The 27486-nt window shown below is 39.5% G+C and overlaps 1 protein-coding gene across 1 annotated transcript in view; it reads left to right on the plus strand.

Annotated features, from left to right (window-relative positions):
* LOC142391890 (alpha-2-macroglobulin-like) overlaps nucleotides 1–27486 on the plus strand; it is a 47229-nt gene that overhangs the window by 935 nt on the left and 18808 nt on the right. Inside the window, exons 2-21 of the mRNA XM_075478073.1 lie at nucleotides 188–368; nucleotides 827–992; nucleotides 3735–3787; nucleotides 4526–4546; nucleotides 8626–8794; nucleotides 8912–8996; nucleotides 11559–11676; nucleotides 11766–11880; nucleotides 16333–16442; nucleotides 18411–18566; nucleotides 18779–19015; nucleotides 19429–19492; nucleotides 20671–20816; nucleotides 20926–21075; nucleotides 21235–21453; nucleotides 21850–21925; nucleotides 22199–22340; nucleotides 22726–22951; nucleotides 23770–23896; nucleotides 24961–25082. Of these exons, the coding sequence (XP_075334188.1) occupies nucleotides 188–368; nucleotides 827–992; nucleotides 3735–3787; nucleotides 4526–4546; nucleotides 8626–8794; nucleotides 8912–8996; nucleotides 11559–11676; nucleotides 11766–11880; nucleotides 16333–16442; nucleotides 18411–18566; nucleotides 18779–19015; nucleotides 19429–19492; nucleotides 20671–20816; nucleotides 20926–21075; nucleotides 21235–21453; nucleotides 21850–21925; nucleotides 22199–22340; nucleotides 22726–22951; nucleotides 23770–23896; nucleotides 24961–25082 (2683 nt within the window). The remainder of the gene's footprint in view (nucleotides 1–187; nucleotides 369–826; nucleotides 993–3734; nucleotides 3788–4525; nucleotides 4547–8625; nucleotides 8795–8911; nucleotides 8997–11558; nucleotides 11677–11765; nucleotides 11881–16332; nucleotides 16443–18410; nucleotides 18567–18778; nucleotides 19016–19428; nucleotides 19493–20670; nucleotides 20817–20925; nucleotides 21076–21234; nucleotides 21454–21849; nucleotides 21926–22198; nucleotides 22341–22725; nucleotides 22952–23769; nucleotides 23897–24960; nucleotides 25083–27486) is intronic.

Below are 27486 nucleotides of genomic sequence, written 5' to 3' on the forward strand. Positions count from 1 at the left end.
CTACAATGTTCATCAGTCTTTCTTCCCAAAACAATACAATATCTCAAATCATTTAAACCCTTAAAACCAATAACAACTAACTAATTTAATCGGTGAAACCTCAGTGGGTACCAGAATATTCTGTTCATAATATTTTGTCCAAATCTTTACACTCATAATTTTCTATTTTTGTTGTTTCTAAATGCAGTATTTATGCAGTGACTGTCAGCTCCCATGTGACAGGAGGGAAACAGGAGATCCTGTGTGCCCACGTCCACAGCCCCATGGAGAAAATTTCTCTGACCATTAGCCTGTCTGTAGACTCTACAAAGAGTGTCATCCTAGAGAAGCATGTTAAAAATGACTTCTACCGCTGCTTCAAATTTCAGGTCAGTTCTCTTTTTTTTTGTTCTTTCAAACTCATAAAAATGCCATTTTTGTCTCTGCAGTATTATATATTATATTATATATATATAGTTTATTTTTATTTTATTACTCCATGCTTCGTGGTGTTTGCTGTAACTGTGTGAATGGGATGCATTCAACAGACTTTTAGGACAATAAAACCTGCGTTAATGTGCGATAAAATATTTATCAGCGTTAAATAATTAACAAGTTAACGTGATAATAATGAGTTAACTCGCCCAGCCCTGGAAATTACAGTAACATTTCATTCAGTAGAAGTCTGTTTCTTATTGTTTTCTGGTCTTAGATGTATTTACTTCCAAGTACTCATACTCTACCAATGCAAGGACACTTAAAAGTGTGGAAGCTATACTATTTAGCATGATGCCTGCTAACCAGGCAGAAGAGTCCGTTCTAAAAAATGTTTCTGCTGGTATTGCAGGTCCCTTCAGTGCTGTCCAGAACTGTTGCATCCATTCAGGTATCACTTCGGACTGGCAGCGACTGGAAAAATGAAATGAGCAAGGAGACTAAAATCCTCATTGAGCCTCCTGCTTTCATCCATATCATCCAAACTGACAAACCGATCTACAAACCTGGACAAACTGGTAGGTGTTTAAAGAGGAACTCCGGGGCATTTGAAGCACGTTTCCATTGCTAGAGGTTGTCAAATACTGATAGTAGGACACAGAGAGGTGCAAATCTGCGCTCCCTGTGTGGAGATTGCGCTGTTCGCACAGCCTGTCATGCGAGGCTAATACGTGGTGGCTAAGGGGCAACTGCTAACCCTTCCATGTAAAACAACAACTTGCACACTGCAGAAACATCACACCACTTTATAAACCATCCGACAATAAAGTCACAAGCCTTACCATCAAACCCATATGCATGGTTCTCACATTACTGGCATGGGGACGTTACAAAACAACTTTATAAACAGCACGTAACTCACCGGATAGTTGTAGGCTCGCGCATTTGAAAGCCCGAAAGAGTCGATGGAGGATAATCCCATATACAAAACAATTATCTTTTCTAGAAAAACTGCGTTCAAGTATTTAAAACATTCCAACAATACATGCCCAGTAATAATATTTAAAAGTAATTTTCTGTCCATTTGAAAGTATATTAGCAATGACCTACCACATTATCTGAGTCTGTACAACTTGGAGGAAATTTATTCAGCATTCAACTTTTTTTCCCAAAAACATATAAAAAAGATTTAGTGAGATACCCACTGATATTACTAAAGATATATTTCAGACTTTGTTATTCTCTGACTCTTGCACTTTGTCGAACAACCTGTCGCCATTAAAAAAAAAAACAAACAAAAAAACCCACATATTTTCATCTTTAAAATCTGTGTAAAATGAATAGGGGGAAAAAATTAAAAATCCTGCACAGCGTTGTACTTTGAGGCTACTTAGTATCCTGTTTTCTTTGTTTTAGATTTTGGGCCCACAGTAGCAACCTAGCAGTATATCTTAACAAATTAGCCACGTCAAAATGGCACACAGTTTATTCTGTTGTGCTATGGTGTTCGATTTAAAATATATTTTGATCATTTTTTGTATTGATAAGCTATTATATTGTCTCTCAGTTTTGTGAACATGCTGTAAAACAAAATTGCACGGAAGGAAAAGAGTACTCATTTTCCTCCTAAAACATCACCAGTTGCTCCTTTCACTCCATCAAATCAAATCAAATCAAATTTTATTTATATAGCACATTTCATGTACAAAACAATTCAAAGTGGTTTACATAAAATAAAAGCATTGCAGCAGGGAGTGTCAGAAACAATAAAAATACGTAAAAGAATACAAAGAGAAACAAATAAAATTATTTAAATGAATATAAAAACAAGCAACAGTCTAGATAAGTTAAAAGATATTTCATGCATAGACACATGAGAACAGAAATGTCTTTAACCTGGAAATGTCTACATTTGGTGAAAGTTTAATCTCCACTGGCAGTTTGTTCCACTTATTTGCAGCATAACAGCTAAATGCTGCTTCTCCATGTTTAGTCTGGACTCTGGACTGGACCAGTTGACCTGAGTCCTTGGATCAAAGAGCTCTGCTGGGTTTATATTCTCTGAACATATCACAGATGTATTTTGGGCCTAAACCGTTCTGGGATTTGTAAACCATCAGCAGGCTTTTAAAATCTATCCTGTGACTGACCGGAAGCCAGTGTAAAGATTTTAAAACTGGTGTGATGTGTTCAGATCTCTTTGTCCGGGTTAAAACTCTAGCAGCAGCGTTCTAGATGAGCTGCAGATGTTTAATGCTCTTTTTTTGGGAAGTCCAGTTAAAAAAGCATTACAGTAAAAGAGTCTACTGGAGATGAATGCATGGATGAGCTTCTCCTGTTTTTTTTGGGAGAGGAAACCTTTTATTGCGGCTAAATCCAACGCCAATTCGTTCAGCGCCGCTGTGGGCTAAGCAGGGGGAAATCGGTTGTCTTACGCGCGCTCAATGATATAATGTCCACACACTCATTCCGGTTTCTTTCGTTTATTGCTCTCCATATCATCCAACTTGACTCCAATAGTCATTTCCGATTGCAAGATAGAGCAAAAACGTTGAGACAAAGGAGCAGTGCGGTGCGGTGCGGTGCGGTGCGGTACACAAAAGGATTGCCTTCCCCTGTACTCACCCAATGCCAAACTGAACTCGCGCACAGTTGCCAAGTAGGGCTAATTAAAGGCTTCCAATTGCGCACCACACACGCCCAATGTCACACCCACGTCCAATAATAACCAATAAACAAAAAACACAAATCAAAGTGAACCAATAACCATAATGAAAACAAAAAATATAAAGAAAATAATTATGGCACCTACACCTTTAATTCTGTTGATGTTTCTGAGATGGTGAAAAGCTGCCTTAGTGACAGCTTTGAGCTTTCATCAGAAACATAGTTCCTTATTTGTTATTAAGAGGAATTCAGCAGATTTATCTCATTATCCAATATGCATGTATACATGCATATATACATTTTTTGAATTTCCGCCATTTCTATTCCATTCTATATTACCTAGTGTGTGATTTTAATTTTATTAAATTTTACTATTATTATTATTTTTTATTTTATTTATTTATTCTGTTTGTACACTTAGTATGCCATTTTACTCACAATACTCAATTCATTTCAGTTTATTTATATAGTGCCAAATTACAACAATTGTCATCTCCAGGCACTTAAATGATATAGTCCAATTCAAGCCAATTGGAGTTTAATTCATTGTTATCTTAATTATTTTCAAAATAATCCAATTCACAATATTTTGCATTACCTTGCGCGTGTTTCACGATTATCTGATGGTGATTATTTCTTTCTTGTCTTTAAAGTCCAATTCCGGATTGTCTCCATGGATGCCAATTTCATCCCTGTAGATCGAGTGGTATGTTTAATCGCCTCATTTTTGTCAAATACACATAAATTGTTGAATGTGTGTCGTAATTTCAGCTCGTGCATTTCACAATGGGCTGTAATTTCTGGCAAGCACGCTGTAAATCTGAAGAACGAGGTCTATTTTGGTTCAGGAGAGTGGGAGGTGAAAGTAGGGCTGTTTGTTGATTTTTGAGGACGGCGTGGGTGTGAAGCGCTGTGTGGAGTAGTGTGATAAATATGCCGTCAGAGTTAATTTGGCACACACTGCATTTGACCCAAACATCTGAATCAATAGTGGCGCAGTTCTTTCCCATTTGTTATGAGAGCATAAAAACATGTCTGAAATGTGAAATCTGTATCTCCATACAATCCATATCAAATGATGATGAAAGTGGTTGCTACAAATTACAACATCAGTTGTAATTAATACATCGTGTTTTTTTTTTGTTTTTTTTCACACTTTCAGACTTGATCACACATCTAATTGTTGAAGATACCAATATGTCTTTTGTGTTATCTTGAATTTGGTAAACCCAATATGTTGCCCCATGCTCGGTTGAGATGATATGATATTTGCAGCTGATAGGATGAGCAATATGTCTGATTAGGTGATAAACTATTGGGGGAAAAAAGATGGCATATATTATTGAGAAATGTTTACCAATAACTTCTAAGATATTGCACTTATAGTGTGTTTGTGTTGTAAAGATTCTTTGTGCCGCATTTTGATTGTGTCTTTTCTTTTCAGTACAAGGAAGTGGCGGTCCAGGTAAGAGCTTAAAATGGCTGCTATTTATCTGCATTTGAGAGGGCTAAGGCACCGGCATTTCCCCTCGAAACTGCTGACTTGCTTTTCTTTTTTCAAAAGATTGAGAAAGAAGATAAAAAATTCTGCCTTTTAGAGTTGCAGTAAAAAGGCAGGCAGAAAAGAAGAGTGAGAGAAAAGGCATTATTCAGTTCAGTCCAGTTAAACCAAACAATGAATGAATGAAACTGCTAAACTATTCTGCCTGCAATCCAGCAATGCCTCCAACTGAAAAAAATCCTGCCTACGATAATTGATAACACCACAAAGGACCCCTCAGATTAGTGACCAATTGAAAGTCTATTTTAAGCAAGAGTCTCAGAATCAGACAGAACAATAGCGAAGCCAAAAGGCCTTCCAAGTCCTTTAAGTGAAGAGGTGAGGCGGCATAGAGAGAACACAACCCTAGCCCAACTATTATGAAAGGTGTTTCTGGTCTGAAATTAAAAACAAGCAGCATTTTTTTTGTTTTTTTCAAAGAATGATACCATTTCTCCTTTTCAATAGTTCAACATCTTTGTATTTTTTGTTTAGTTGATTTAAATGGAAATTCAATTCAATTAATTTTTATTTATATAGCGCCAAATACAACAAATGTCATCTCAAGGCACTTCGATAATAAAGTCCAATTCAAGTCAATTGGAATTCAATTAATTGTAATCATAATTATTCATAAAATAATCTAATTTGTTCATATAGAGCCAATTCAAAAACAATTTTCTAGCTAAGGAAACCAACAGATTGCACTGAACACTTTTTGTTTTTCGGTCCAATCTCCCGTCCTGAGCGTGCCTGAGGCGACTGTGGAGAGAAACGACTCCCTTTTAACAGGAAGAAACCTCTGGCAGAACCAGACTCAGGAAGGGTGGCCATCCGCCTCGACCAGCTGGGGTTTGAGAAGACAGAAAGGGGGGGAGGGGGCCGCGGCGGCGGCACTGTAACACCATTCAAAGGATATTTGTTGGAAAAGTGAAACACGAGTTAATGACCACAATAATGTCACATATACATAAAGTGAGGAAAGGTGTGACAGATGAGGCCCCCCAGCAGTCTAGGTCTGTAGCAGCTTAACTATGGGATGTTTCAGGATTACCTGAGCCATCCCTAACTGTAAGCTTTATCAAAAAGGAAAGTTTTAAGCCTGGTCTTAAAAGTGGAAAGGGTGTCTGCTTCCCGGACATTTACTGGCAGCTTATTCCACAAGAGAGGGGCCTGATAACTGACGGCTCTGCCTCCCATTCTACTTTTAGAAACTCTGGGAACCTCAAGTAAACCTGCAGTTTGGGAACGAAGTGCTCTGTTAGGAAAATATCTTACAATGAGATCTTTAAGATATGATGGAGCTCGGTCATTAAGAGCTTTATATGTAAGGAGAAGAATCTTAAATTCTATTCTGAATTTAACAGGGAGCCAATGAAGAGAAGCTAAAACTGGAGAAATATGATCTCTTCTGTTAGTTCTCATCAGAACTCTGGCTGCAGCATTTTGGATCAACTGAAGGCTTTTTAGAGAATATGTGGGACAGCCCATAAATAAAGAATTACAGTAGTCCAATCTTGAAGTAACAAATGCATGGAGCAGTTTTTCTGCATCACTCTGAGACAGGATGCTCCAGATTTTAACAATATTCATGCATTATGCAGTTCTAGAAACCTGTTTTATATGCGAGTCAAATGATAAGTTCTGGTCAAAAATAACTCCAAGGTTCCTCACTGTAGAACTAGAAGCCAAGGAAATACCATCTAGAGTAACTATATAGCTAGACAATATCTCCCTGAGCGCTCAGGTCCAAAGATAACAACTTAAGTTTTGTCTGAATTTAGAAGCAGACAGTTCTGAGTCATCCAGGTCTTTATGTCTTTAAGACATGCTTGTAGTCTGACCAACCTATTGGGTTCATCTGGTTTTATAGATAAGTACAACTGGGTATCATCAGCATAGCAATGGAAATTTATGCCATGCTGCCTAATAATATTACCTAATGGAAGCATGTATAAAGTGAAAAGAATCGGTCCAAGCACAGAACCCTGAGGAACTCCATGACTTACTCTGGTGTGTGAGGAAGATTCTTCATTTACAAGAACAAACTGCAATCTATCAGATAAATATGACTTAAACCAGCCAAATGCAGTTCCTTTAATCCCAATAACATGTTCACTGTGATCTACCGTATCAAATGCAGCACTGAGATCCAACAGGACAGGCACAGACACAAGTCGGCTATTAGAGGCTAAGAGGAGATCATTGGTAACTTTCAGCAGTGCAGTTTCTGTGCTATGATGCACTCTGAATCCTGACTGAAACTCTTCAAACAGATTATTTCTGTCTAAATGATCACAGAGCTGAGCTGCAACTATTTTTTCAAGAACTTTAGACATAAAAGGGAGATTGGATATAGGTCTATAATGAGCCAACACCTCTGAATCAAGAGTTGTTTTTTTAAGTAAAGGTTTAATTACAGCAACCTTAAAAGTCTGAGGTACATATCCTGTCAACAAAGACAGATAGATCAAATCCAATATGGAAGTGTCAATTAATGGGAAAACCTCCTTGAACAATCTGGTTGGGATTGGGTCTAAATCACAAGTTGATGGTTTAGAAGAGACTATTGCTGTTGTTAGTTCAGAGAGATCAACTGGGCAGAAGCTGTCTAAATACAAATCAGGTTCTAAAGATACTTCTAAAGCTGCTGTACTTCATGATACATCACTGATAATAGTGGGAAGGATTCCATTAATCTTCTCTCTGATAAAAACAATTTTATTAATAAAGAAGCTCATGAAATAATCACTGCTGAGAGTTAAAGGAATAACTGGGTCAACAGAGCTCGAACTCTTTGTCAGACTGGCTATAGTGCTGAAAAGAAACCTGGGATTGTTCTTATTTTCTTTTATCAATGATGAATAATAAGCAGTTCTAGCTTTACGAAGGGCTTTCTTATACGTTATTAAACTATCTTTCCAGACTAATTGAGACTCTTCTAAATTAGAGAAACGCCACTGTCTCTCCAGCTTTCTTGCAGTCTGCTTTAAAGCACGCAGCTGTGAATTATACCAAGGAGCCAACCTCTTCTGACTGATTACCTTCCTTTTCAGAGCGGCAACATTGTCCAGTGCTGGACGCATTGAAACTATAGTGCTGTCAACAAGAGAGTCAAGTGCTGCTGGAGTAAAGTTTAGGTAGTCGTCCTCTGTCATATCTGCACATGGCAGTGAAGAAAAGGATGATGGAATTAATTCTTTAAATCTGGTTACAGCATCCTCTGATAGACACCTTCTATACGTAAATTTCTTCTCAGAAACTGTATAGTCAAGTAATGTAAACTCAAAGGTTATCAGAAAATGGTCAGATAAGACAGGGTTATGAGGGAACACTGTTAACTGTTCACTCTCAATGCCATAAGTCAGCACAAGATCTGGGTGTGATTAAGGCAGTGAGTCGGTCCGTGAACACTCTGAGAAAATCCAATAGAGTCAATATAGAATGAAAGTTCATATTCAGGCTATCATTTTCAACATCTACATGAATATTAAAGTCACCCACTACAATGACTTTATCTGTACTCAACACTAACTTGGATAAAATGATTTTTTTAAGGTTTGCAAAGGTTATCATTCAGTTTTTTTACAGTTGACACGGCATCCCAACCTAAATAAGGTTTTTATACTTAGTCTTACCATGTCAGTTTACACATGGAACACACATAATAAGGTAATCCAAGGTTGTTGGGTAAAAAATGCCAAATATGATATGAAGGTCACAGAGCACTAACTGCAACATTCTTTTTTTTAAGCTAACATTTCCTACTCTATAAGTGGGATATGTGTTTGACTTTGATCTTTTCTGTGAAGTTCCCAGAAATGCGGTGCAAGGACACCAATGACAAATAGATTTCACAACTTTGAACTGTGATCATATGCAAAACTTAACTCACCAAAATTGTATGAAAGATTAGGTCCACTCCTTAAATTCAGATTGTTAGCTTTAACAGAATGGAGAATGAAGTAACATTTAATTAATATCAATGTCTTTACTATCTGCAGGATCCGAATTCAAATCGCATTGCCCAGTGGCTGGATAAGGCCATTGTTGGCGGCATACTTGACCTTTCGCACCCCATGATTCCTGAAGCTGTACAGGGAAGCTATATTATCACTGCCTTGACAGACAAGGGAGAGGAAATGTCCCACAGTTTTGACATCAAGGAATACGGTGAGATGCAGTTATGGTTAAAAAAAAAGTACATTTTAGTTACAAAAACACTGCCTTTGAAATACGTTTTGTAACTTTTCACTTGAAAGACTTTTATTTCTGTTTCCGTTGCTATAGTTTTGCCAAAGTATGAAGTAAAGGTTCACTTGCCCAATGTGATAACCATCCTGGATAAGCAGGTCACGATGAAGATTTGTGGAAAGTGAGTATTAAATCATGGTTATTGGTAAGATGGCTATTAAAAGTGGATGAGTACATTTTTGTTGTTTTTAAGTCTTTGTAATTTTAACCACGGGTTACTCCGCGCTAGACAGCAACACTTATCTGAAATGATTAAAAAGAACATCAACAACACTTGTGCTCTGTTTGCTATGGTTAATAAGCTGACAGCCCCCCCAAAACAGATAGTTTCAGAACTCTGTTCCACAGAAAAATGCAATGAATTTGCTTGTTTTTTCAATGAAAAAATCAAATCTATAAGGCTAAATATCAACATAAATCAGCAAAATAATAAATTGACACAAACCTTAAAACCACCTAGGAATCAATCAACTATGATGTCAGAATTCAATACAGTTGACCAAAAAACCATAGAAGAAACAGTCCAGCATCTTAAACCATCGACATCCTGTCTTGACACAATGCCATCTGACTTCTTTAAAACTATTGTAAGCTCTGTCCAAACAGATTTGCAGCAAATAATAAACTGCTCACTTCAATCAGGCACGTTTCCTAAACCCTTAAAAGTAGCTGCCATCAAGCCACTCCTAAAAAAGACAACATTGGATGCTTCCATTTTAACCAACTACAGACCCATCTCAAATCTTCCTTTTAAAGCCAAGATTGTTGAGAAAGTGGTTTTTAATCAACTCAGTAACTTCTTGAACTCCAGTGGACTCTTTGACAAATTTCAGTCAGGCTTCCGACCTCACCACAGTACAGAAACGGCTCTTATTAAAGTGTTAAATGACATAAGGTTGAACACTGACTCAGGCAAGGTGTCAGTTCTGGTATTGTTGGATCTCAGTGCTGCATTTGACACTGTGGATCACAGTATACTGCTGAACAGGTTGGAAACCTTAGGCAGGACTCAGCGGGACAGTCCTAGAATGGTTCAGGTCCTACTTGGAGGAGCGGAGTTATTTTGTGACTATTGGAAGTAATCAATCTGATCCAGTGGCTATGACATGTGGAGTTCCTCAGGGGTCAGTTCTTGGACCCCTTCTGTTCACTCTATACATGCTGCCTCTGGGTCAAATTCTGAAGAACTCTAAAGTCAACTACCACAGCTATGCAGATGACACACAGATATATCTCGCACTGTCTCCAGATGACTGCAGTCCTATAGAGTCATTGTGCGACTGCTTAGAGCAAGTCAAAAAGTGGATGAACCAAAATTTCCTTCAGTTAAATCAAGAAAAAACTGAGGTCATTGTGTTTGGCAACAAAGAGAAGAGGTTTGCTGTCAGTAAACATCTTGAGTCACCGTCTCTAGAAACTAAAGACCAAGTTCGGAACCTCGGCGTGCTGATAGACTCAGACCTGACCTTCAACAATCATATCAACTCAGTCACCAAATCAGCCTTTTATCAACTTAAGAAGATATCCAGAATTAAGGGTTTCATGTCCCAAATAGATCAGGAGAAGCTGATTCATGCTTTCATCTCCAACAGACTTGACTACTGTAACGGTCTTCTGACTGGACTCCCCCAAAAGAGTCTAAAAATGCTGCAGCCCGAGTTTTAACCAGAACAAAGAGATCAGATCACATCACCCCAGTTCTCAAGTCTTTACATTGGCTCCTGGTCAGATACAGAATAGATTTTAAAGTTCTGCTGCTCGTCTACAAATCACGGAATGGTTTAGATCTAGAATACATGAATGACATGCTGGTAGACTATAAACCCAGTAGAGCTCTGAGATCTGCTGACTCAGGTCAGATAGTGGAGCCCAGAGTTCAAACTAGACACGGTGAAGCAGCTTTAAGCTGTTATGCTGCTCACAACTGGAACAAACTACCAGCAGAACTGAAATCAGCCACAACTGTAAGCACTTTTAAATCCAGCTTAAAAACATTTCTCTTTCGGTGTGCTTATGGTTGAGTTTATATTTTTCTTTTTCCCCTCTTCTTTGATTGCTTTAATTTTTATTCTGTTTTTTTTCTCTTTAAATTGCTTGTTTTTATGCTGCTTTATGCTGTTCTTTTAAATGCCTTGTCTTTATGTAAAGCACATTGAGTTGCCTGTGGTATGAAATGCGCTATATAAATAAAGATGCCTTGCCTTGCCTTGCCTTTATGGTAATGTCAAGTGAAGTACAAGTTACGATGATGCAGCTATTCCCTTTTTTCGACTCTTTAAATAATTGAACTGTTTTTGGAAATAAGTCGGATGTGCAGGTCAGTGGCAGCAGTCCTGGTTGGAGCTTGGTCAGTTATTCTATTTCATTACCTTGCTAGTGTGATGATGAATTCCCTCCAGATGGGACTTTTTGGGTCATCAACTTTGGTGCACAAATTACTGTTTGTCACACTGATAACTAGAGAAGAGTCATGGCAGCATTGGCTATCTCCCCTTATGGACTCTCATTGTAACGACGACAACTGTACAAAGTATTTGCTACTGAACTGCTAATTAATAGTCTTAAACAAAGTCTGACTAATGTAAAAATTAGGGCTGGGCAACGATTAAAATCTAACCTAATTTTAATCGAATTAATCGCATGATTAAACAGCATATCTGTATTTCTGCTCACTCTCCTGCAGATATACGTATGGGAAACCAGTTCTTGGTTCAGTAAAGGCAAACTTTTGCAGAACTATCACCTGGTTTTACTGGCGCATACCGCACCCAGAAACCATGTGCAGGATGTTTGAACTGACTGTGAGTATTCCAAATGGAAAACATGTCACTTGTTATCTTCTTGAATGGTGGTTTATTTGTTTTAATTCATCTGTTTAATTATATTCTAGACGGATAAAAGTGGATGTGCCACACAAATTGTGGACATGGAGGAATTTTTCCGTGACGAGAACATAAATACTGACAGCTTTGAGGTGACCGCTGAGCTGGAGGAACATGGCACAGGTAGGCTGACAGGGACCCACGTGAAGAGAGGGACAGACAGATCCAATCAGAGAAATCTTATCCATATCCCTTGCAAGAACACAGCGTTCAGTTCAACTCTCGTTAATCTCAAACATGCAGTACTCGATGCCAGATCTTTAAGTAACAAATCATTCTTAATTGTTTGTTTTATTTTGTCTCACAATCTTGATTTTATGTTTTTAACTGAGACATGGCTCGAGAAAAACACAGCTAATGCAGTCCTGATTGAGTCTAGTCCACCTCACTTCCATTTTGTGTCTGAAACACGAGAAAACCAGAGGGGTGGGGGTGTTTGTGCCATATTCAGGGACAATATACCCACCCACAAGTTGTCATTTGGGTTTTTTCATTCAAGATGGAGATAAAAACAATATTCCATACTTTGTGTCACCATTTACAAACCACCACAGAATTGCTTTATTGATGATTTTACTGAATTACTTACAATTGTGTGCACTGCTTTTGACTGTTTAGTCATAACAGGGGACTTGACTGTGCACATGGATGTAGCCCATAACAAGCAAGCTGAATAACTCACTGCTGTCCATGAAATGTTTGGTCTAACTCAGCATGTGACTGAGCCCACCCACAACAGAGGGCACACTGTAGATCTGCTCATTTCAAGGGGTGTTGTTATTTCAAATGTGGATGTCGTCAATGTTGGTTTATCTGATCATTTCTGTGTTTTCTTCGACCTGTCTGTTACACCCAAACCAGCAGTTGGGTCTGCAGTTGTTCGGGGAAGACTCATAAATGACAGAACAGGGAGACAGTTTATGGAAATAATTAGGTTTGAGAACACCCTGTGTTCTGATGTTGATGATCTGTTGAACTCTTATACATCAAGTCTCTGAAATGTTTTGGATAGCCGAACTGAAATGGCTCCAGTCAAAGCTCCAGGTTCATTATGAGACTTACAAAGAAAAGCTATGTGGGTTCAACCAGACTTTGCGTAGAACGAGGGAGAGTTATTTTTCTGAAATCATCAAAAACTGCAGTAACAACTCTCGTGTCCTGTATGCTACAGTAAACAGATTAACAAACCCTCCAGTTTCACTGCCTTTAGAACTCATTTCTACATCCAAGTGTAATGAGTTTGCAACATTCTTTAATGACAAAGTTCAAGGCATTAAAAATGCAATAATTTCCACAACACAAATAACTACTCTGCAGCCAGCTAGACATCTAGAGCTGACACATTTCACACCTGTTACTGACAAAACAGCCGAAGAGACCATCTGCAGTCTGAGTTCATCAACGTGCTGCCTTGATGAGTTGCCCACTAGATTCCTAAAGTCTGTGCTGAGCAGTTTGTTACCACAGCTTGCTCATCTAGTCAACATCTCACTCCAGACTGGAACATTTCCAAAGGCCTTTAAAACTGCTGTCATTAAAGGAGAAGTTTTTTCTTTTTCTTTTTTTCTTTTTCTTTTTTTAAATCCTGGACCTCATATTTGGCATAAAATACTTTAATCTATTCACCGATAACAGTTTGGAGAAAGTCGGCGTCCTTCAGGCGCTATTTAAGCCCCTTTCACACTGAGGAATAACCTGCGTTTAATCTGCGAATTTAGCGTGTCCGCTGTTGCGTTCACACTGCCAACCCTGGCTGCCGCGTCAACTCGACTCGCCTTTCGACCCGCGTCGGACCCTAGTCTTTTTGCCGAGCCGAGTTTGGTGTGAACGCAATTGACGCGGGTTGGACGTGGGCGTGGCGTGACGTGAGGAGTTTAAAAGACAGAATGGACAGCTGATTCAGAACAACAGCGACAGGTGAGGACAAGTTTCAATCTGTTTTACTTCAAGTTCGAGAAATTTTTGAAGATGGCTAACTGGGGAGACAAGGAGGTCCGCGAGCTCCTCAGCCTCCGAGCAGAGGACGTTATTTACCGCCACATTTCGGGGACTATAGTGCTTTTGTATTCTCTGCATATGTTCTTCGGCGGCATCCCACGTTGTAACCATCCACACCCCGTAAAATAACATCTCCATGAACTGCATATACAATTGCAAAAACAAGTCCTCAAGGTGTATTTAACCCTACCTCCGACGCATGGCTTGTGCCTACCTCATTTTACACGCCCAGCATTTTATGTGTTTAGTGTGACGCTCTGCCACTAGGCAATGCCCCCTGAACTTGGCTTCAGGCGACACGGGTCACCTAACACGGCAAGCGTTCACATTGCTCGACGCGGGTCGAAGGTGCAATTTGGACCCGCTAAGGTAGCGGGTCGCAGTGTGAAAGGGGCTTTAGATCCTGTGAACAAAGTCTTAGTTCTGCTGGACCTGTATGCTGCCTTTGACACAGTTGATCATCCAATCTTATTACAGAGGTTAGAAGACTGGGTGGGAATCTCTGGTAGTGCTTTAAGCTGGTTCAAGTCCTATCTCGAGGACAGGAAGTATTTTGTTGAAATTGGTAACCGTGTCTCAGACCCAAAGACTTGTGGGGTTCCCCAGGGGTCAATACTAGGACCCCTTTTGTTCAATCTGTACATGCTTCCGTTAGCCCAGCTAACACACAGCTATGTGTCCTACCACAACTATGCAGATGACACCCAGATCTACGTGTCACTGACGGCAGGAGAACACGGGGCTGTAGATACATTGTGTCGCTGCATCGAACAGATCAGTATGTGGATGCAAAAAAATTTTCTCCAGCTAAACTCAAACAAAACTGAAATCATTGTTTGTGGCCCACAGAAACAAAGAGAAAGTGTTATCAGTCACCTTGAGACTCTCTTTCTAAAACCTAATTATCAAGTTAGAAATCTCGGGGTAATATTGGACTCAGATCTGAACTTTAACAGCCAGATTAAATCAGTAACATCATCAGCTTTTTACCATCTGAAAAACATTGCCAGAATCAAAGGAATAGTGTCTAAACCAGACTTAGAAAGAATAATCCATGCGTTTGTCTCCAGCAGGTTAGACTACTGTAATGGCCTGCTCACTGGGCTCGGCTGTAGCTCAGGAGGAAGAGCAGTCACCCACCAATCGGAAGGTCGGTGGTTCGACTCCGGCTTCCACGGGCTACATGTCGAAGTGTCCTTGGGCAAGACACTGAACCCCACGTTGCCTACCGATAAATCTGTCGGTGTATGAATGGTTGTGTGAATGAATATAAAGCACGTAGTGTGTATAGATGTAGACGTGCTGTATGAGTGTGTGCGAATGGGTGAATGTGGCATGTAGTGTTAGAAGCGCTTTGAGTGGTCAGTTAGACTAGAAAAGCGCTATACAAGTACAGTCCATTTAAAGGCGCTTTTCCACTAGCATGCCGTACCGAACAAAAAGCCACAGGGTGAGCAGCAACACGCGCAGCCGTGTTACGACGACCCTGCCCACGTCGAGGAGGCACGAAGTATACACGTTTGTAATGGAAACACAACCGAGCCGTACCAAGCTAGTGGAAATGCGCCATTACAGCCCGTTTATGGCGCTTTTCCACTAGCTCGCCACGGCTCGGCACAGCTCGGTTTGGTTGTGTTTCCAACCTCTGTGACGTCATTTAGACGGCGCCGAACGTTTGGACCTCCTCGACCGACCAAGGAGTGGATTTCCTCTGCGAAGCCATCTCGCAGCAGTACAAACTGAAGCAGTAAAATGTGGAGTCTTGTCTTGAGTCTTGTATTTATTTACATTCTAGTCGGTCGTCGCGCGGTTATGATGCTTCCAGTGACGACACTCATCGGTCAATCATTTGAAGGCAGTCTGCTGACGTCCCTTTTTAGTAACGCTTCGGCTCGCTTGGAACCAGGGCTGAGGTGCCGAGCCGAAGCGAGCTTGTGATAACGCGCCATAAGACAGCTGCAGTACATCCAGAATGTTGCTGCTCAAGTCCTGACTAGAACGAGGAAATACGACCACATTAGTCCAGTGCTCAGGTCTCTGCACTGGTTTCCTGTTGCTCAGAGAATAGACTTTAAAACAGCTCTGCTCGTGTACAAGTCTCTTCATGGTCTAGCACCAAAGTACATCTCTGACATGTTAGAGCCATATGAACCAACTGGGACTCTGAGAACCTCAGGGAGGGGTCTCCTACTGGTGCCCAGAGTCAGGAATAAACAAGGTGAGGCTGCGTTTCAGTTTTATGCTCCTAATATCTGGAACAGTCTTCCAGAAGATGTGAGACGGGCCTCAACTCTGACAATGTTTAAATCCAGGCTGAAACAGTTCCATTTAGCTGTGCATATGTCACCTGAAAGTATTTTATCTGCACTCTTTGATTTTAATTTAATTAATTAATGGTTATTTTATGTTTTTTGGAATGATTGCATTTCCCGTCTTGTGATTTTATGTAGCTGTAAAGCACTTTGAATTGCCTCGTGTACGAATTGTGCTATAAAAATAAACTTGCCTTGCCTTATTCTCTGAATTGGCAGCACCTGTTCCTGATTAACTGTGGTCTGTATGTTTACCACCATCTAGGAGTCATTCTTGGTGGCAGTGGGACGACCAGCTTCAGCAGTCAGATCAGAACGGTTACCTTTGAGCATGTACCTGCATCATACAAGCCTGGCATGCCATTTGAGGGAAAGGTAATCAGACTCGCCAAAGTGTGGTGTGAACTGTAACAAAAAGTTTTTCCTGAAGGTTCTATTACTGTGAAATGTGGTTAGATACCAGTGGGAGCCAGAGGAAGAATCTTAATGACATTAAGAGAGGTCTTTGAGGAAATCTTTTTTTCCCCGACCTTTATTAAAGGTGGACTATATCATTTAAGTGCCTTGAGATGACATTTGTTGTAAGTTGGCGCTATATAGATAAAACTGAATTGAATTAAAGTAATTAAGTAGTGTTCATTCTTTTACGTTTGGTCCCTAGTGAATGTATCTGCTAAAGAAGCAGTGTGTTTTTAGGTTGCCAACTTAAAACATCTTTTAAAGAACAACCTCAGAGGTGCTGTTAGCTTTGTTGCTGGGTCTGTGTGTAGCCCTGTTTTGATTGCTTTGTCTGCTAGCCGAGTTTCCATCTAAATGACCCATTAAAACTGATACCCAGTAACAACCAAATTCCTATAGTACCGTTAAAGGTAAGCTTTTGGCGATATATTATACTTTTATCACACATTTTATTGTGTTTTTGTGAATATCCACTTAACTGTAACTCATCTTATCCCTTCTTGTTTAGCACTTTTTAACACTGTTATTATCAAATTTTCATAAATATGAAGAAAATCATCCAAACTTCCTTTATGTGTTTAAGTATCAAAAAATCAAACGAGCACCAAACAGAAAATATGTATCTGAACAATTTCCAAAGGTCAAATGTTGGAAAGATGGATATGATCTTCAGATATGAGTTTCATGTATTGATCTGATGAGGGATAAAACTTCCGAATCACCATTATCATTTCTAACTTCTGCCACCTCAAATGAGCATGAAATCTTTTTGCAACATTAGCTTTCTATATTTTGGTATAATGTTACTGTTTTTCTTTTTCAAACACAGTTTGTTTGTAGTAAACAAATTGAGCATGAGCATTGTTTTTTTTTGTTTTTTTTTCATATTAACAAAAAAAGTGGTGCACCAGTTTGCCATTTTGAGACTTGTAAACTATTTCTTGTCAATTTCTTGTCCAGTTGTGCTTTTAGTAGTATTATGTATATCCATTTTTGAACTGAGAAAACCTCCAAAACGATTGTCAGCCTTTGATTTTTAATTGGTGGTACCCTTCCCCTCTTTGTATCAGTACCTGCTATAACCACGAATTTAGCCAAATGTAAGTTGTTTCCTATTACGACTTAATCTTGACTATAAAAGAAAATGGTCCACACTTTCTCTGCTTTCTTTTTAAATGCTGGCCTTTAATGCAGAAAACTTCAAATTTTCCAGAAAAAATTCTCACATTTGTGAATTGTTGGATGATTGTGGGATTCTCTGTTTGTTTTGTGCTGTAATTCTAATATGCAGCTGCCTCTTTCACTTATTTTAGTTTAATATGCTGTTAAGGTTTAATCCTTTTACATAAAGTTGAAACTATTTGCCACTTTTCTTAGAAATCCTAGAAATATGTGGAAAGTAAGCTAATCGAAGATTCAGTAGTCCAAGCGGAGCAAGAAATTCCACAGTGCACAAGCAAGGTAACAGGAAGTGATGCAATACGTCTTACCGCAAAAAGCAAAGCGTCACTGGCGTCACAGCGTCAGTGTCTCATCCAGAGACAAATTGGGATCTCCCAATTTGTTTGTATTATGAATGCAAGCTAAATTTTTGCTCTCAGCGGAATGTTTGTATGCATAGTGACTCAGAAAATAGTTTCTAATCATTTGAACCAGTGGGTGACATTTTATGCTACTTTCAGGCATCTGTCATATCTGCACAAAATAGATTTCCTTCATGCTTCTAAAAGTGTAAGCCTTAAACATCCAATGATCATGTTCATAAGTTTTAGGTTCACTATCAGACTGGAATAGAGGGATGTCAGAATCATAATGATAAGAGAATAGACAACTTTTCTTTATTGTATCTTTAAATCCCACCTTTACTTTCTGACTGTTTTGCAGATCAAAGTGGTCGGTCCAGACAACAGACCTGTTGCTAATGAGGCAGTCTATTTGTCCGTGGGAATCTGGCCATCGTTAATGCTCACAACAGACACGAAGGGCATGGCTCTGTTTACTCTGGACACATCCCTCTGGAGGCACTCTGTGTATCTGAGGGTTAGTTGCTGTTTACGATGGTTATTTGAATTTCTTGTCTTTTGGAACATTGCAGTAGAAGCTCATGATACTAATCATACTTGAGGTATTAAATGTGGCACACGCTGGCCTGTGTTCCATTGAAATAAGTTTTTTTTATGTTAGTTTATGTTTGAAAATGTTAGGTCAAGCTCCCACTCTGATATCAACCTTTGACCTTACCCCCTTAACAGGCAAGCTCTAAAAATACAACGGATAATGAACCACATGTACCTACCGATTGGAGATCAGAGTACGGGTCTGTACACCACTATGTCAGAGAATTTTACTCCAAGAGCAACAGTTTTCTGAAGCTCATGCAGGCCAATGAGAGGTTCTCCTGCAACAAGAATGCATTTCTGCGTGCTCAGTACATCATCCAGGGAGAGGAGCTAAAGAAGGGACAGGAGGTCCTGGACTTTTTTTACCTGGTATGTGTTATGGCTTATAGCTGCTGTCAGTACACCAACGCCCATCTGGTGCTGTCAGAAAGTAAACATCTAATTGTATTCTTAAAGAGTGCAGATATATTTGTCCTTTAATTCTTACTTCATTCATGTCAAAATGATTAAATCAGGGGTCTCAAACTGATCTTTGAAAGGGCCGGTGTGGCTGCAGGTTTCTGTTCCAACCCTGCAGCAGCACAGCTGACTTGTTTCTTTCAATCCACAGAACTGTCTGCACTGAAGGTCTTAACCAGTTCAGTAGATTGAATGAAACAAGTCAGCTGTGCTGCTGCAGGGTTGGAACAAAAACCTGTAGTCACACCGGCCCTTTAAGGATCAGTTTGAGACCACTGCATTAAATAAATCTATTTCTCTGCTTGTTTTTTTCTTTTCTGTAGGTGCTTTCCAGAGGTGCAATAGTGCAACACGGTCGTGTCCCTGTGGCTGTCAAAGCAGGAACTGGTACAAACCAATGTTGTTTAATAGGGCTGGGCGAGTTAACTCGTTATTATCACGTTAACTTGTTATATTAATTATTTAACGCCGATTAATAGCAGCAAGTCATTCAAGGAAACAGACAATGGAGCGAGGCTTCTACATAAAAACTACAGAAAGATGCTGATGTTAAAAGTGTGTTTGCACAACAAATGTTATGGCACTTTCATTCATATGGCAGCACAAAATAAAGCTAAATGCTAAAAGCTATACACTACTTTTGAATTCATCTTTGGATTTTGTGTACAAATGCGATTAATCAGGGAAATCATGTGATTAATAAGATTTTAATCGTTGCCCAGCCCTATTATTTAACTAAGAAGAAAAAGATTAACCCTAACTGATGCAGTGTGTGGTTTCTCATTCCTTAAAAGACCATGTCAGAAGTCACATCATGTAGTCGTGGAAAAGATGTAACTCTCATTTAGAAAGATCAAATTATTGGTAGACAAAATAAGTAATGGGATTGTTTAACTACTTTTCGTGGGGTGGTCGGTGGCGTAGTGGGTACAGCAGGCGCCCGATGTACAGAGGCTGGCCCCGGTTTGAGTCCCACACTGGACGGCCCTTTGCCGCCGGTCATATCTTCCCCCTCTCTCTGCCCCCTGCTTCCTGTCTCTCTCCAACTGTCCTGTCCATTAAAGGCATAAAAAGCCCCCCAAAACAAAAAAAAAACATATATATATATTTTTAGTAAATAAGCGTTTGATAAAATCATATTGGAAAAAAAAAAATCAACAGAAGAACTCACAGCAATGATTAATAGTAATGGTAAGAATTTCCACACACGCCATGTGAAAATAATTGAAGGTACTGGGACAGGATGGCTGTGTAGCTCTAAGAAAACCACTTCTCTGTGAGGCAAAATGGAAAAAATTGAGGCTTCAAGGGGGCTGCAAGGGAGCATAAAGATTGTACTCTGCTAAATCCCAGATGACCATGCCAGGATTCATTGGCTCAAACTGTGAAAGAGTGGTTCAAGGAGCATGAGCATTAACCATATATGAAATATGACAACCCTAGATGGAAGTTGATTTTATAACTTTATAGCCTTTATAACTTATAAGCCTTTCTTTGAAAAAAAGTCACAAGGTGCTGTTGTCAGTAATATAATGTTACATTTGTTTGCTTGTTATTTGTCCCAGTTAACAAAGGAGAGTTGACTGTACCTCTCAGTCGGGTCATAAACCTGGCACCAGTTGCTCAGGTGGTAGTTTACGCTGTGATGCCCAATGGAGAGGCTGTGGCTGACAGCGAGAACTTCCCCATTCAGCTCTGCCTCAATAACAAGGTAGGAAATATGAAAATACGAGTTTCTAATTAACACATGACATGGCGCTAGACTTCATGTAATCTGCCCCAAACCTCTGACTCTCTCCACCGTGGTATTTCCTATGCAGGTGTCCCTCAAGTTCTCCTCTCTCCAGGAGCTTCCCCAAGGGCAGACCAGACTGAAGCTGCAGGCTCACCCAAGCTCCCTGTGCTCTGTCAGAGCCATCGACCAAAGCGTCCTCCTGCTGCAGTCTGAGCAGGAGCTCACTGTTGACTATGTACAACACTGATCATCTTTGACCCATCTTCACATCTGTACCTTTACCAACACTGTGACCTGTGTTTGTGTTGTAAACAGCATAAAACCCTGTGCTTTAAAGATGAGAAAAGGCTTCGCATCTACCCAGGCTCATGTGCAGGGGTGTGTCTTCCTACAGGTGTACAGCCAGCTGCCCATACAGAAGCTCTCTGGGTACTTCCATGAGGTTGAGGACTCTGAGCCGTACCCGTGCATCCCCATGGAAATTTTAGAGCTTGAGCCTGAGCCTGAACCAGAACCAGAACCTGCGATTATTGCTTCACTCAGTGATCGAAGAAAGCGCTCGCTCTACTTCGGCCAGTCCACAGAGAAGGATGACGTCTACAGCATCTTTAAAGTAGAAATGTTTTCATTGTCTTAGCTGTAGGCGAAGCTTGCATGCATTGCATTACACATTTAGGCAAAAATATATTTAACTGACATCAGTGATTGTGTCAAAACTATCCATCTCTACACTTTTTATCCTTGACTGTATATTTTAACCAGCTTTTTACTTTTCCTTCACTTCATCCTGAGCTAATTTGGACATTATGTATTGGAGCTACTTCTCAAACTGTCACTTTTTCCGCATCTCTCTTTACAACCTTCATCTGTCAGTATTACTCTCTATCTCTAGCAGTTTGAGCTTCACTCAAATGTTCTTCTATTCCTATCTTTAAAATGGCTAATGGTAGAATTGCATACAGTACATGGCTTTACCTTCTAATTTGGTTTTCTTTCTCTCCACTTCTAGGACATCGGAATCAAAATTGTGACAAACTCTGACGTGAAGAAACCATATTTCTGCACACGACTATTTGAAGTTGATTGTATGTTTTGTGGCGTTTTTAAGTCCATTCATAATGACACCAGAAATAGAAACTTCTATAACAAAATACAGTTTTGTGTAAATCATGTGTTCTTTCAGTCTTTGAATTATCTGAGAAGTCGTCAGGACATTGTGTGCCTAATGAAGATAGCATTGGAAAGACCAAGGAAACTATAAGAAAATTCTTCCCTGAGACTTGGATCTGGGAGCTTGTTTCTGTTGGATAAGTGTAGTGGTGTAATTATTTTTTTTCTTTTCATCTATGTCTTCTTAGACATAGCGAATCCTTTTCAGAGGATCTCCAGCATGGTGCCACTGAGTTCAGATGGCATGATGAGAGGTAGAGAGGAGGAGAAAAAGGAGACGGTCAGAACGTTCTTTCCGGAGACCTGGATCTGGGACCTTGTTACTGTGGGGTAATGTTAATGCATATTAAAAGGATTAGAGCAATACAATTTTTTTTTTTCAAGCATTTGTGCATTTTGGTTTGTTTTGGCAGGATTGTTTGGTTTAAATTGGTAATTATTTTAGTGTAGAAAATAAGAAAGCTTGGTCTGTATAATAAAATGATCCATATTTGTTTGCAAAATTTTTGGGTGCAGGTTATATTAAAATGTACTTGTACTGAATGAAGGATTGAACATTCCCTTGGGCATTTCTATCCAAATTGTAAGAGATCTTCTCATGTGTCTTTCTGTCATATTTTTTTAAGTATTTATCTTATTTCCATTTATGAATAAGAAAAGAAAAGACCCTCATACTTGAGCTTTTAAAATTAATGTTGCTTGTCTATTTGTACAGTGACAACGGATCAGTGGATATGGAGAAGACAGTCCCTGACACCATCACTAAGTGGGCAGCTGGAGCTTTCTGCATTTCCTCTTTAGGCTTTGGCGTGTCACCCAACATTGGACTAACAGTCTTCCAGCCATTCTTTGTCAGTCTCACTTTGCCCTACTCTGTCATCAGAGGGGAGGTGTTCATACTCAGAGCCACTGTCTTTAATTATCTCTCCAAGTGCATTATGGTAAATATTCAGTTTCCTAGAGATGCTATTTCTTTTTTAGAGTTTTTAGGTGTCTGAAATGTTGTTCTAATTGTAGCAGTTAATAAGTAGGTGTTTCTGTAATTTAACTGGTACTGTGTTTGTTTGCATAGTCTTTTGTATAGGGGTGATATTAGGTATTGGGTCACCATCTAAGGTGGAAGCATCCTCCTTTTTAATTTTTTTTTAATTTTGCTGTGCTGCGAATCACATTCATTTAACTTGCATCCTTGCTTCAGGATAGTTGGACATTTGTCAGTGTTGATAAACACATTTTAACAGGTGATCAGGTGATGGGGGAAAGAAAAAAAAAGCTTCCTTTTAAGAGGAAGAAACTTCCATCAGAACCGGAAAGGGTGTCTATCAACCTCGACCAGCTGGGGGTTGAGAGGATAGGAAAGAGTGGACACCAGGCCAGGGATACCTGCTGAGAGAGAAACACAAGTTCATGACAACAATAATGTCATATGTTCATGGAGAGTAAAGAAAGCGGAGTGAGGAGAGGTGCATCATGGGAGGTCCTCCAGTAGTCTAGGCCTATAGCAGCATAACTATGGGATGTTTCAGGGTCACCTGAGCAATCCCAAACAATAAGGTTTATCAAAAAGGAAAGTTTTAAGCCTAATCTTAAAGGTAGAGAGCGTGTCTTGCTTCCTGAACACAAACTGCCAGCTGGTTCCACAGAGAGGGGCCTGATAACTCCATATGTATACACAAAGTATAATTTGATGTCATGGAACATTGAGTTGATTCATTAAAAGTTGACACTGTGTATGTTTTACTTTTGTATCTGTCTGCAGGTGAATGTAACGCTGGCTGATTCTGAACAGTACACCTCCAGAAACTGTCATGACTGCCTGTACACAGTATGTTTGTGTGGAGAAGAGAGCAAGACCTTCTCATGGATTGTGACTCCAACCACTTTAGGTAGTGTTGTGTTGAGCAGAAACGATGCACCCGTTTGCCTTTCATCAAGATATATCGTATTACAGGTCATATACTGTACATTATTATGCCTCTGCACATACATTTCATGCTAAGTTTAATGTTTCATGTATTATGAAGAATTAATGACACATTACATCCAGAATATCAGCTTCGCTTTGACTTAAAACACCCTCTGAAACACCTTTCTGGCCAACATCTAATGTCATATCTCAGGATCAGAGTGGGAGATAGTGACTGCTTCACATTTGATTCACTACTGAAATGAGGACACTAATGTTTGGGGGCCCTCTTTGAATTGAACTTGATTTCAGATTGTGTCAGCCAGCTCTTATTCACCAAAAAGTGAATACTGTATTACGCTATTATCCCAAACAATATAATACAGTTTTCATATTTCTTTATAAAGTTATTGTTTATTCCATCAAATACAGTCTTAAACTTTGATTTAAAGATGAAACAGATGACGCTAATTAAACCTTATTAAGGGCACTGACATTAGTTGCATCTGCACTGCTGGAAGTGAAGACTGCGCCTGTTGTTGGAATGCTTCCTGGCCTCAAAGCAGAGGCTTTCTATCAGCCTCCATCAGCAGGGATGGAGACGAGGCTCTGATGAATGTCAAACTGCGATCCTCTAACTCCCCCTTAGAGGAATGCTGACAATCACTTGTACCAACAAGTCAGGTAGTATCTCTGACGAAACATCCAGAAACCTCTCCCTCGGGGGCTGATCTGTACTTGTCCTCCATGTGAAGGATTGTGGGCTGTGAAGGAAGTAAGAGAGGGGATGGGAGATGGAGCTGTATGGGGGAGAGATGGGATAAGTCAACAAATGGAGATTAATGAGGGTGAATGTGATGGTAAACAGGAGGAGAAGGAAAACACAGAGGAAGGATGGAGGAACAGGGAGGATAATGAGTTGGGTGGAATAGCAGATGCGAAGCTGTTTTGCCGTCTCTGCACACACTGTGTGACAGGGGAAGTCATTGTGAGCAGTAATTATTACAGCCCAGTTTTAGACCGAGTATGTCTGTGTGTACGCAGGCAGCGTGAGTTTCAAGGTCAGCACTGAGGCCCTGAAGACCAAAGAACTGTGTGGCAAGGAAGTGGCCACCGTCCCCGATGAGGGCCAAATCGACACAGTAATCCACACCCTACTGGTGGAGGTCAGTGCCAAATGTGACACAAAACATCACATCACTGCCGATCGTTTTAACATGTAATCAGTTGGTGCAACTATGGAAAGCACAAGGTTAATTTGCAGTATGGATGGTTCTTTAACAATATTTTAATTATATTATATAATAAGGGCTGGGCAACAATTACATTTTTTTATGTAATTAATCACATGATTTCCCTGATTAATCGCATTTGTACACAAAATCCAAAAATGAATTCAAAAGAAGTGTATAGCCTTTAGCATGTAGTTTTATTTTAAATGCACTGCCATATGAATGAAAGTGCCATAACATTTGTCGTGCAAACACACTTTTAACATCAGCATTTTTAGGTAGTTTTTAATGTAGAAGCCTCGCTCCACTGTCTGTTTCCTTGAATGACTTGCTGCTATCAGTTGTGTGTTTTGCCTTTAAGTGATATTTTAGACTGGAACTACTACGCTGAGAAGACAATTCAACTTGGCTGTAAATGCAGGAGTTTTTTTTTTTATTATTTATTTTGAAATGCGTGCTTTTATGTTGAAACAAGTAAAACAGGAAGTAGCGCTCGTTAGCTCCGTGAGCTTCACTCAGAGACCAAGGAGCACCTGTAGCAGTGATGTTACCTGCTAGTTTATTTTTATTTTATAACACCATGCTTTGTGGTGTTTGCTGTAACTGTGTGAATGTGATGCAAAGGAGAAGTGTAAGTTAAAGAATCCTAGTTTTGACCGTGAAGATTGCCTCTGGGGAATAACTCTGCCGTTGGTTGAGAAGTAGACTAAAGTGGCCAGTATTACTTTGATTATTTATTGGTACCAGCGACAATGCTAAGAATGCTATTTCTTTAATGATTACAGCAACTAATGTTGTCTTTTACTTTGTTTACTTGAAAATTTAGTTCTATGGCGTTAATAAACATCTGTGAAAAGAACCGGAGTCTCGCCTCCAATCAATGGGCGGCATATTGGCAGTGTTTACAGATGACTTTGGTTCTGTCGACTCGTCTGGAAGAACTTTAAAATAAAAATGGCCGGGTAAAAGTTCCGTAGCCTTCTCCATGTTTGGTGGATCCGCCAATTACTTTCTTTTCCGGTTCCGTAACAGACAGCTACAGACTTTTACAAAATAAAATAGGGCAACAGACTTGAATGAGAATAATGAAATAAATAATAAAACCTGCGTTAATGCGCAATAAAATATTTATCGACGTTAAATAATTAACGCGATAATAACGAGTTAACTTGCTCAGCCCTATATATAATATATAATTATATGCAATTATGTGTAATATCTCGGTTTCCTTCGCTAGGAAATTGTTTTTGAATTGGCTCTGTATGAATGAATTGTATTAATTTTTAATTGGATTATGATGAATACAATGAATTGAACTTCAATTGGCTTGATTTGGACTGTAATATTGGCCCTTCAGATGACATTTGTTGTCATTTGGTGCTGTATAATTCAATTCAGTTTTATTTATATAGTGCCAAATGTCTTTAAGGCATGCGTGTAGTCTGACCAACCTACTGGGTTCATCTGGTTTTACAGATACGTACAGCTGAGTATCATCGGCATAGCAATGGAAATTTATACCATGCTGTCTAATGTTTCCTAATGGAAGCATGTATAAACTTAAAAAGAATCGGTCCAAGCACAGAACCCTGAGAAACTCCATGACTTACTCTGGTGTATGAGGGAGATTCTTCATTTACAAGAACAAACTGGAATCTTTCAGATAAATTACTTAAACCAGCCTAATGCAGTTCCTTTAATCCCAATAACATGTTCAAGTCTCTTTAATAAGATACTGTGATCGACTGTATCAAATGCAGCACTGAGATCCAACAGGACAAGCACAGACACAAGTCGACTATCAGAGGCTAAGAGGAGATCAGTGGTAACTTTCACCAGTGCTGTTTCTGTGCTATGATGCACACTCTTAGGTAGGTTAGGAGGAAATGCAAGCGATAGGCTAGAGATTTACTAATTTAATCTGCCCCAAACCTCTGACTCTCTCCACCGTGGTATTTCCTATAGTGTAGAAAGATTTGGGGTGCAAGACGGAAAGAGAGTTGAAAGAGAACATGTAGTTAAGTCTAAACGGCAAAAAGAGATGGAGAAATTGGTTAAAAAAAGAAGAAATTTAAGAAAGCAGTGGAAAAGAGCTACAGAAGAAGAGAGGGAGGGAATTAATGTTTTGCAGGAAGAGTTCAGAAGCAGGCTAGCAATACTCAGAAGGGCTGAATATCTTAGGTTAAAGAGAAAGAAGAAAGAATATGGAAGGACTGCATTTTACAGGGACCTGTTGAATTTTGTTAAAGGATTGTTTAACCAGGAAAAGGGAGGCTTAAGGCAACAAAGTCAGAGGTGGAAGAGTATCTAAGAAATACATATTCAGATCTTGAGCAGT

The sequence above is a fragment of the Odontesthes bonariensis genome, chromosome 11 (genome assembly GCF_027942865.1).
Source record: "Odontesthes bonariensis isolate fOdoBon6 chromosome 11, fOdoBon6.hap1, whole genome shotgun sequence".
NCBI lineage: Eukaryota > Metazoa > Chordata > Actinopteri > Atheriniformes > Atherinopsidae > Odontesthes > Odontesthes bonariensis.